The sequence below is a fragment of the Mytilus trossulus genome, chromosome 3 (assembly GCF_036588685.1).
Source record: "Mytilus trossulus isolate FHL-02 chromosome 3, PNRI_Mtr1.1.1.hap1, whole genome shotgun sequence".
Taxonomy (NCBI): Eukaryota; Metazoa; Mollusca; class Bivalvia; order Mytilida; family Mytilidae; genus Mytilus; species Mytilus trossulus.
This window is the reverse complement of record NC_086375.1, coordinates 59638638-59650986: the sequence shown is the minus strand read 5'-3', so window position 1 is coordinate 59650986 and position 12349 is coordinate 59638638. Positions and strand designations below refer to the sequence as shown.

At 33.0% G+C, this 12349-nt stretch overlaps 1 protein-coding gene across 1 annotated transcript; it reads right to left on the bottom strand.

Annotated features, from left to right (window-relative positions):
- Positions 1 to 1349: 1349 nt before the first annotated feature.
- Positions 1350 to 4903, bottom strand: LOC134709593 (uncharacterized). The gene is made up of 5 exons (XM_063569753.1): positions 4791 to 4903; positions 3960 to 3990; positions 3323 to 3466; positions 1831 to 2079; positions 1350 to 1492 (listed from the first exon to the last, which is right to left on the bottom strand). Exons 1-5 carry the CDS (start codon positions 4791 to 4793, stop codon positions 1467 to 1469), a joined length of 453 nt encoding a protein of 150 aa, XP_063425823.1. The 5' UTR covers positions 4794 to 4903; the 3' UTR covers positions 1350 to 1466.
- Between the last annotated feature and the right edge of the window lie 7446 nt (positions 4904 to 12349).

The window sequence follows — 12349 nt, the reverse complement described above, 5'->3', positions numbered from 1 at the left end:
GTATTGGAACTGGTATAGATTCAAGGTTTGCTGTATTGGTACTGGTATAGATTCAAGGTTTGCTGTATTGGTACTGGTATAGATTCAAGGTTTGCTGTATTGGTACTGGTATAGATTCAAGGTTTGCTGTATTGGTACTGGTATAGATTCAAGGTTTGCTGTATTGGTACTGGTATAGATTCAAGGTTTGCTGTATTGACACTGGTATAGATTCATGGTTTGCTGTATTGGAACTGGTATAGATTCAAGGTTTGCTGTGTTTGCACTGGTATAGATTCAAGGTTTGCTGTATTGGTACTGGTATAGATTCAAGGTTTGCTGTATTGACACTGGTATAGATTCAAGGTTTGCTGTATTGGTACTGGTATAGATTCAAGGTTTTCTGTATTTGCACTGGTATAAATTGAAGGTTTGCTGTATTTGCACTGGTATAAATTCAAGGTTTGCTGTATTGACACTGGTATAAATTCAAGGTTTGTTGTATTGGTACTGGTATAGATTCAAGGTCTGCTGTATTTGCACTGGTATAGATTCAAGGTTTGCTGTATTGGTACTGGTATAGATTCAAGGTTTTCTGTATTTGCACTGGTATAGATTCAAGGTTTGCTGTATTGGCACTGGTATAAATTCAAGGTTTGCTGTGTTTGCACTGGTATAGATTCAAGGTTTGCTGAATTGGTACTGGTATAGATTCAAATTTTGCTGTATTGACACTGGTATAGATTCAAGGTTTGCTGTATTGACACTGGTATAGATTCAAGGTTTGTTGTATTGGTACTGGTATAGATTCAAGGTTTGCTGTATTGGTACTGGTATAGATTCAAGGTTTGTTGTATTGGTACTGGTATGGATTCAAGGTTTTCTATATTTGTATTTGTATAGATTCAAGGTTTGCTGTATTGGCCTCGAGCCCGCAGGGTCGAGGGCCAATACAGCTAACAGAGAATCTATACCAGTGCCAATACAGAAACAATCAGATCATAAAATGTTGATTAAATGATTATAAGAAAATTATAAATGTAATCAGTACAGGGTCAATACGGCTTTTTAATCGCCTTTTACTATATTGGCCCTGTTATTTGTTCGAAGAGCAATATTAAATCTTGATTTATATTGACAATGAAACATTTTCAGTATAGCACATGTTGATTTATCCGTATTAGGGCGTATTTGCTCATATCATTCAATACTGCATTATTAATCTGGTTTATGTAAATATGTTTTAAGGTGGCTGTCTCATTAAAATACAATTATGAATATTTGTATCAATACCAGTAATGTATGTATAATCCAAAAGCAAAATAGTTTCAATAGTGAAAAAATAACATAGATTCTATAATTGAAACAATTTTAATTTTATTGTAATTCTTGTCAACGCAGATCAATATCCTCTTTCTTTATTCGACAGAAAATCTGCCAAACAGTTAACAGTGCACTCAATTAATTGTCATTTAAGGATTGTCCCGTCATGCCAGACATGTTATCAGGAATTCTGAAAACAGAATATATATTTAAATTTTAGGAGAGAGAGAGAGAGAGAGAGAGAGAGAACAAATTAATTGGTATTTAGAGTATTAGAACACATCATATAAATAATTGGTAGCTAGATTGTTAGAACACATTAATTGGTAGTAAGAGTATTAGAACACATCATATGATTAATTGGTAGAAAGAGTGTTAAAACATATTTTTTGGTAGTAAGAGTATTAGAACACATCATACAATTTATTGGTAGAAAGAGTGTTTTAAGACATTAATTGGTAGCAAGTCTTTTCAATACTAGATGAACTAAATCTTTGCAACATATTATCGATAATTTATCATGTTTACCGTTATAATCGATTTTACCACCAGCGTCCACAAACTCTTCCAAAGCCTGTTTGATCTCGTTATCTGACATGGGGTCGTCACCCAAATCTTTCAAAAACCGATAGAGTTCTTCTGCATCAATATACCCCTTACCATCCTTGTCTATACTCATAAATGCATGTCTCATTGCCTTTCCCTCGTCTACGTCCATGAAGTTTGGTTTTTGTTCACAATAAGTCGTAAACTCATTTATATCAATATGTCCAGAACCTACAGTTAGTAATGTAATTAATTTCATTATTTGAATCCAAGTTATTCGTGTTATTCTGTTTAATATCCAAAAGAACTATTTGTTTTTTTTTGTTATTTTCAATCAGTTATTTTAATACCATGTTACAGCCGATTTCAGTGAGTGTGAAGCTAAAGGTTATATATTTGGTTAGCTTGCTTGTTAGCTGAACCGTGAAGTCATTGTAAGGTCAGGTAAACTATCCTCCTTTAAGAGTAGACTAGTCCAGCAGATAACCAATATATCTGTCTGTTGGACTAGGCTACTTCGAAAGGAGGGAAGTATACCTTACTTAAAATTGGCTTTACGGTTCAGCTAACAAGGAAGCAAACCAAATATATTACTTTTGGCTACACACTCGTCTGTAATTGCTTTTTTTCATATTCCTTCTATTGCTTTTACTTGTCAAAGATGTTTACATTAGAAACGGTTATATAGGTTTCATACTTCCAACAATTATAAACAGGACACCATCGGGGCATATAAAATGGTTGTAAATATTTGTATGTAAACCAGACTTGTATTTTTATGTATATTTATTTATTACTACATTATGAATACTATGGATAAAAGGAGATGTATAAGTTCGTAAATGGATAGAGCAATCTAACGACACAAATGACCAAGTGACAACTTGTGGTCAAAATACACCCTTTAGCAATAGCAAAAAGATTAGTCCATTTTTTTAAAGCATATTTGGTAATATTTTGTATATGCATATTCAAGAAAAGCAAGGATTTTAAGGGGCTCATCATTGAATTTGTATCTACCATGATCAACATAACGGGTGCCACTAGTGGGGTAGGATTTGCATATCCTTCCGGTGCACTATATATTACTCCTAGTTTAGTTTTAAAGGTGTGTGTGTTGCTTTTGTGTCAGTCTTTAGTGTTGTGTTTGTATATTTATTTTTTAATGTATGTTTTGGCTCTGATGGTAATTTTCTCGTTTATAAGTCATCTTAGAAAACCTTGTTTGCATTTCAAACTTTTATATTCCGGCAACTTTTAGGGTAAGATATTTTACATGTACCGATGTTTTTTGTATTTGAGGATGTCTATGGTTCAAGAAAAGACTCAATAATGCATGTTGACAATAGTAACACGACGCGTATCACTAGTGGGATCTGTTGACCGTTTTGGTCTTATCGACATCACTATACTCAATATGATATGCAGATATTGAGATTAAGAGTTATCAAATGTATATGAAAAAGGTAAATACCATCTTTGTCAACTTCAGCAAACATTTCTTTTAAGTCTGCTTCGGTTGGATTATGTCCTAGTCCACGTACAATTTTAGCTAATTCGTCTAAACTAACTGTTCCAGATTGATCGGCATCAAATAAATCGAACAGTTCTTTAATCTCTGAAAAATTATGTTACATGTATATATTTTCTTATAGAAAACTCGTGTATTAGAGCATATTCCGATAGCTAACTCTGTTGAACACGTTCATTTTAGACGTCCATAATCCTTGTTTCAAAACGTTTGATTAGATAGGTTAACGTTTATTACTAAAGAAAATGTGAAGAGTATTGTTTAATGCAATTTCATGGACAACAGACAACAATAACAAACAAAACATTGTCCGAAAAAGGTATTAATCAGTAAGTTTTCAGTACAAAAAATAAGAAGAACTTGTATGATTGTATAATCAAGTATATTTACAAAAGTTTCAATTCGACTGTGTTATGAAAAAAAAATGTTGTTATTTTATATTCATTTTTAATCACAAATCGCAGCTTTCACACAAAACAAGTTGTTAAACATTGGGGACTACGCGTACAAACTATTATTATAATAAGTTGTTACTGGTATTTTTTTTACTTGTAGTTGTAAAATTGAATGCATGCATTACCTTTCTTTTTTTCTTCGGAAAGTCCCTCTGCCTGTGGAGTAAAAAATTAAGACAACACTGATAACAATGGAAAGGTATATCAAAAAATGAATACAGAATTATTAAATAAAAATCTAAATTCAACCCAAAAAAATAAATTGTGATATGGCGCTTTGTATGATACATTTTTTATAGTTAAGAAATGTCATTTGTCTCTCTTTCAGCTTGCAAGTATTCTCCAATAAAGGCATAAATCCATGGACAAAAAACAAAATCGGGGTAACAAACCAAAACCGAGCGAAACGCATTAAATATAAGAGGAGAACAACGACACAACACCGAAACGCAACACACACAGAAACAGACCAATCATCAGACAAAACACCACGAGAATAACAAATGTAACATGAAAACCAAATACATGAATTTGGGATAGACAAGTACCGTGCCACGTCTTATCTCAATATCTCAAAAATAAGAGAAAACACAAACGACTCAACGTTAAAATGAAACACAAAGAGAAACGAACAATATTATAACAATGACCATATTCCTGACTTGGTACAGGACACTTTTAAAGGGGAATAAAAGTGGTGGGTTGAACCTGGTTTTAAGGCATGCCAAACCTCGCACTTTAATGGCAAAGTTAAATATAACATTGAAATGACAACATAATATTACAGGACTACAATACAAATAAATAGGAGAAAACAGTTCTGTCCTATAATAGTTCCGGAGAAAATATGCAGCTCAAAGGTGATAATAGTGATATTTTTCAAAAAAGTTCTTGACAGAACAATTAAAAATTGAGTTTAAATAAAGCAAACCGTTTTTAAAGATTTTCGTTCTTACCATATTACAGTTCTTCTAGATCAAGTTAACAATAGTAGTGTTTGTTTATAATACTTTAAACACATTTAAATGACATAAACAATAGGTGAACTGTCCCTTGTCGTCCCTTCGCTTCAATGGTTAGGTAAGTTCAAACCAGTTGATTTATTTTTCTCCAATTGTGAATGAACAGTTGAGCAAACATATATATAATGCTAACACATTTATACTAAATAATCAAATTAAAATAACTCTTAAAACATTTGGTGTAGTCGAACCGCGTTTCTGGATCAAACATAGCCGGGAAAACTCGAATCCAAAAGTGTTAAACCCAGTGTTTGTTTTAGGAGATATTACATGACGAAAAGGGACATAAAAAATGGCCAAATTGATCTATGGTGAACTTTGAGTTATTTGCTCTTTGGTCGGGTTGTTGTCTCTTAATCTGGGTTCCCACTGCCGATCAGACCAACTCAATCAAGCCCGATCAAAACAAATAACGTGATCGGGAGACTGGACTGACTCAATCGACAAGCATGTTCGGGATAGTCTACCTTGCTCTTCATCGATCTGACTTTCTACCCGAGAGATTTTGAAATGTCAAAAACATTCGAGTAAGGATCGAGAAGCAATTCACTAGAGAAGAGATCGGAAAGTCGAGTAACGGTCGAATTCGAATTGATCGGGGAAGGATCGTGTAGAGATCGGGTTTAGTCGGAATACAAAAGTTTACCGATTAGTACTCGATCATTTCGACCTTTGCTCGACTAATGTTCGATCATTTCCAGATTAACTCGACCAATGCCCGATCGCTTCCAGAGCACTGCGAATTCTATATTCATTTTATCCCAGACCAATTTGACCAATACCCGCTCCTTTCGCGACCACATTCGACCACTCTTCGATCTCTATTCGGCCATACACCAGAACACACGACTGATACACGATTCTCTAAAAGTGTGTGCAGATCTGATTAACTGTCATAACTCTGTTTCCACAAAAATATATTGTCAACATTTTGTTTTATTGTACAAAAATTCCTCCATGCACAGAACGTGTCTTACCTTTTGCAAGAAGAGGTAACATTTTTAAAGGAAGGCAAAAGACACCAAAGGACCAATCAAACTCAAAGGTCGAAAACAAACAGACACAGCCATAGCGAAAACGAAAACGAAAACTGACGAGAAGACATAACACATAACATAGAGACTAAAAACTTAGTAACACGTAACCCATCAAAACCTGGGAAGATCTCATGTGTTCCGGAAGGGAAGAAAATCCTCCAACTTTGGCACCGGCGGATTTTTCAAATATGAAAGTAGTTGTGCAATAACCTATCATTGTTATTGAAATTTCCTAAAATTGCAGGATTTTATTTCCTTCCGGACCACCTGCGATCTTTCTAGGTTTTGTTGGGTTATGTGTTGCTATGTGCATGCGTTTTTGACAGTTTAAACAGGGTCATCAAACTCTGATTAAACGATGCATTTGTTTCTGATTCTGTATCGTATAACAAACTATAACCAACGGCACACAACGTTTACCAAACTTTGGTGAGAAAAATGCACTTTTGATCTCTTGATATATATATGTCAAGTTGTATACAGTTTCATAAAAGGTACCACAACAGATAATTGAAATTCTACTTTGGGTATAATTTTGCGGAAATGTGTGTCATCTTTGTCCTCTTTTGCAATATTTTTTAGCAAATACATGCAGGTTGTTGCCATACAGCGAAACGAAAATGAATATCTTTAACCGTTAACTACTGGATATCAAATCTATGAAAAATACTAATAACATATTTATGCACAATATATGACACAAACATTACGCTTTATTTGTAAGATAGCAAGGACAAGGGGTGGTAAAGTTTATGTATATTGCTGTCTATCAGAAGTACTAATCCAGTGACAAATCTCATTTTGTGGTGTCATTTCCCCCAAAAAAGCAATATATAAATGGACATACTTCAGCCCGGTGTTAACTACTATTACAGTTAGTGCAAGTATCTCATACTGCCCACACATGCAGTGTTCATCGTCTCAGCCACTCCCTCACCTAGATTTTTCGGTGCCCGTTCCTGTCTACATCATCTTCTATTCACCCTTCAAACTCCGTTACAGCTATTAACCTGTTTCTCAGAGCTCTTACCACTTTGCCCACAAATCCAACTGCTTTATTTCTATGTAGATATTTTAAATGTATGATTTTACTCAGACCTTCTACTGAATATAACCAAATAAACGGAGAGTGTGTTCAGCTAGCATATATAACATTATTAAGGATCATTACACAAGAACGGTCACACAAATTCGCATTTGAACTGTGGTTGAGGCAAAATATAATTAGAGAATGGAAACTAATATTGTTGGGACATACGTACGGACAAGAGTAACACGTAATGCCCACTCCAGGCGGCGTGGGATAAAAATTTGGAGGAAAATATACATACCAGACCAATTCCATATAAAACTTACGACCCATATACGATCTGGTCGATCTAGTTTGGTCGAGATCAGGTTGGGATCGTGAATAGTTGATTGGGTCTAGATAGTCGAGTAAAGATCGTAAACTGATCGGAATGATCATCGAGTTGATCTGATCGGCAGTGTGAACCAAGCTTTTCCCATATCCATTCTCATTTTTTTACAACTATGTTTCTGAATAATATGCAAATTTTTTCAGCGAATAATGATGAAAATGTATATAATTAATCGAGACAGTAGCAAATATCTGACTTATGTGTTAACGATACCCTCGCAGATTAATAGTCCGCTGGCAGTGACATCAGCTCATAGCTCGAATTTAAAATTTCAATCCTGGTATCTATGATGAGTATATTTATAGCTTGAAAATAGAGTGACTTTATAAATTTAGTGCGTCCTGTGAGCTTACTTGAATTCACCACGAATGCTCAAACTCCGGTGCACTGAATGGCTTCGTGGTTAACTTTTTATTCTCTGTCCAAAAACAGGCATTATTCAGAAGTTAACGTGTACGAATTTTGAAAGGGTTCCTATACAAATATTTGCTTAACTGTCAATGTTCGTGTGTCGATCCAAATTCATAGTTTTCCATAAATATCTTTTTTTATAAATAACATATAATTATAAAAGTTCATCGTCCTGAACATGCTTGCAGTATTGCCATTTGACGTTCAAGTCAAACGTTAATAAAAGTCTTATAAATATGTAATGTATCTTTTAGTTTGCTCTACGTGTTGATGAATACTTTATAATATTTCCCGATTGAAAATGTTAGTATGTACTTGGATTATATTTTACTTGAAACACATGAGTGTTTCTTAAATTCATGAAGTAATTGTTTTCGTTTTTTGTTTGTTATGTTTTAGTTTTGTTTACGTTTTACATTTTAGTTGAATAACTTGTTTTGTTTCTAAAGTGAACTTCAGGAGTCTATTTCACAAAAACACTAACGACTTAGATTGGTCGTAAGTATACTGAAATATTCATGACTTATGACCAATCTTATAATTCCGCCACATTTTTATGTATGTGCCTGTCCCAAGTCAGGAGCCTGTAAATTCAGTGGTTGTCGTTTATTTATGTGTTACAAATTTGTTTTTCCGATCATTTTTTTTTACATAAATTAGGCCGTTAGTTTTCTCGTTTGAATTGTTTTATATTGTCTTATCGCCTTTTATAACTGACTATGCGGTATGGGCTTAGCTCATTGGTGAAGGCCGTACGATGACCTATAGTTGTTAATGTCTGTGTCATTTTGGTCTTTTGTGGATAGTTGTCTCATTGGCAATCATACCATATCTTTTTTTATGTTAGTCGTAAGTATTTTTGTGAAATCGACTCCTGAGGGAAGAAATCAATAGAAACAGAACAAGTTAAAATAATGTAAAACGAGAACAAAACTAACACGCACGTTCATAATAACTTGATAAAATAGATTGTTATTTCACTTCGTTCCTTGTATCACATAGCAGTAACAATGTCATCCATGATTTTAAAGTGACGGAATATATCTTTACTGGTTTCGCTAACTTCGCTAATAATGCCGCCTTACAACCACTGTTGTATTAACATCTTATTAGAGGTTTCTCAACATCTTACGAACGAACGAAAATCGCCCTAACTTGACGTAACTTGCCGTAACGAGAAAAGAGGGAGCAGTAATTTATCTTATAATTTTGGATTATCGGCTGTGCTCTTCCTCCCTTTGAAATGTCTTTTACATGTAAAATATGCATGCTTGATTTTTTTAAAAACATTTTGAATCAAATACATATTATATTTATTTGATATTATATAATATATAATATACAATTTACTGTTCAATCAACACAGTCGAAAGTCTTATTGATCTATAAATTTAAGTGAAGAATATTTAATCATATGACAGTAATTGTACAAGAAATGTTAATAAACATGATGACAACATCACTATTCAGTCAGGATCCTACTTCGTCAAAATTATCTCCCCATTACGCCAGTTCATTTTCACAATGGTAGAAATGGAAGCCATTGCAGCGATGACGCGCTACCAATTTTACTCATGGAAACCGATAAATTTATCCATATTGCACCAATACGATCCTTATATGTCAGTTATATTTTAAAAGACAAATGTATCAACTAGCTAATGAGCATCAGTTAATGATCTTGTCTGCATTGATTCAACTTAAAACTATTGTCTGATCGGTTGTCAGGTGGAATTTTCGGAAAAATCATAAACAATTAAAAAATTTCTAATTAAATATTTCGTGGAAGGGCAGACTAGATTTGTTTAGTGGTTGAAGACTATTAATTCTATTTATCACACACAAAAAATTAGAATTTTTCGAAGATATGCATTTTCATCATCCAACTTGTAAGACTGTCGTCAAGTACTTTAAGTAAAAAAAATAGATATTCGAACACACCTTCTCTGTTTTTATGACTCATTAGATAGGTATTTCACTTGACCCATATATTTCATCTTTTAGTACTGTTATTTTTTTTGTGTTATAAAGTCAACCTGTAGCTTTAATATATAAAAATGATAGAATCTGAAGCGAGACGATGTATGAAATATTCTTACTTTGTACGATATCAAGACAAAATACTCAACTCAAACACGCCTTAACATAAAAAGGTGCACTCGATTCTCTCTTTTCGATACAATTGTTACCTATTTTTTGGAATTTTTTCTTCAGTCACATAATGGAAGGGCAGACACGAAAATTACTGAACTAATAGATTGATATGTTTTCCGTCCGTGGTAATTTTTTCAAAAAATTCGGAGGTTATGCATTTTCGTCATCCAACTTGAAAGATACCCATGTTGTCGACTTGATATATTATTGTTCTGCTTAACTATGTACTAGATAAATTAAAAACTTATGCAAATGGTGTTTTTGAAATAAAACACCTCGTTATTGAGAAGAAAATTGCAGTTTTGTTTGTTTCGATTAACTTTTAAAAAAATTGTCACTATAGTAAACAATACAGTAAACATTTATCGCCTTCTCTAAAAAAGAGTTTCGATTCTTTTGTTCTATTTCAACCTGGTTTCCGACTGTAATATTTATTGGAAATCAGTTAAAGAAATTCAAAGGTGCACTCGATCTATCGTTAGAAATAGAGTTTTATGTGTTCTTGTTGAAAGTACTACGAGTGCTACAGCCCTAACACAACTGGTAGTCACATAGTTATTAAAATATATATTTTTATATATTACACCCCTAACTAAAAAGAAAAATGAGAAATATGAAAAATAAAGGAAATATGCACAGTATGCCATAGAAGCTTAACGGAAACAATAAACAAGAAAAAAAATATTTATATACTCACAATTATACTATAGAGGAAACATACACACATAGAATAAGAAAGGCTATGATAACAAAAAAAAACCACAATATACAAGTTTAAATATGTATTTCAATATTTTCCTTTATTTTTCTTGTTAAGTCTACCAATTTATAACCATATATATCAATAAGAAGAGATCATTTTGACTTTAGTGGTTAGGGCAAAGAAGTTATCCCGGAACTTATTGGGATGTTTTCTTTCCAAATTTAAATCGAAAGGCGTTCACTCCTATATTTATTTAACCTCGTGTCCACGAAAGAATTTTTACCGTTAATCAGCTTCTAGCTAAGATAAAAAAAAAATCCTATACTTTTCGATCCATATACATGAATCTTTATTTACCTTTTTCACATATACTAAATACAGTCAGAAACCAGGTTGAAATAGAACAAAAGAATCGAAACTCTTTTTTAGAGAAGGCGATAAATGTTTACTGTATTGTTTACTATAGTGACAATTTTTTTAAAAGTTAATCGAAACAAACAAAACTGCAATTTTCTTCTCAATAACGAGGTGTTTTATTTCAAAAACACCATTTGCATAAGTTTTTAATTTATCTAGTACATAGTTAAGCAGAACAATAATATATCAAGTCGACGACATGGGTATCTTTCAAGTTGGATGACGAAAATGCATAACCTCCGAATTTTTTGAAAAAATTACCACGGACGGAAAACATATCAATCTATTAGTTCAGTAATTTTCGTGTCTGCCCTTCCATTATGTGACTAAAGAAAAAATTCCAAAAAATAGGTAACAATTGTATCGAAAAGAGAGAATCGAGTGCACCTTTTTATGTTAGGGCGTGTTTGAGTTGAGTATTTTGTCTTGATATCGTACAAAGTAAGAATATTTCATACATCGTCTCGCTTCAGATTCTATCATTTTTATATATTAAAGCTACAGGTTGACTTTATAACACAAAAGAATAACAGTACTAAAAGACGAAATATATGGGTCAAGTGAAATACCTATCTAATGAGTCATAAAAACAGAGAATATCTATTTTTTAACTGAAAGTACTTGACGACAGTCTTACAAGTTGGATGATGAAAATGCATATCTTCGAAAAATTCTAATTTTTTGTGTGTGATAAATAGAATTAATAGTCTTCAACCACTAAACAAATCTAGTCTGCCCTTCCACGAAATATTTAATTAGAATTTTTTTAAATGTTTATGATTTTTCCGAAAATTCCACCTGACAACCGATCAGACAATAGTTTTAAGTTGAATCAATGCAGACAAGATCATTAACTGATGCTCATTAGCTAGTTGATACATTTGTCTTTTAAAATATAACTGACATATAAGGATCGTATTGGTGCAATGTGGATAAATTTATCGGTTTCCATGAGTAAAATTGGTAGCGCGTCATCGCTGCAATGGCTTCCATTTCTGCCATTGTGAAAATGAACTGGCGTAATGGGGAGATAATTTTGACGAAGTAGGATCCTGACTGATTAGAAATAAAAAAGCTATGTTACGACATATCTATTCAAGATACTCTCCGATACGAAATAATGAAACTCATAGTAACTCAAACCGATTGGACCCATAGAAGGGACGTGTGGATATATGAAATATATTAAAGTTGTGTTATCTCGATCACTAAATCAATCCTTTACCAAACGCTAATTTCTCAATGAAATGAATGGAATATTTGCCATTGAACGTTAAACACCAAACAATCAATCAACCAATTGCAAACTAGATGTGTTGAATTTTTTAATCAAGGACATTATAAATACAA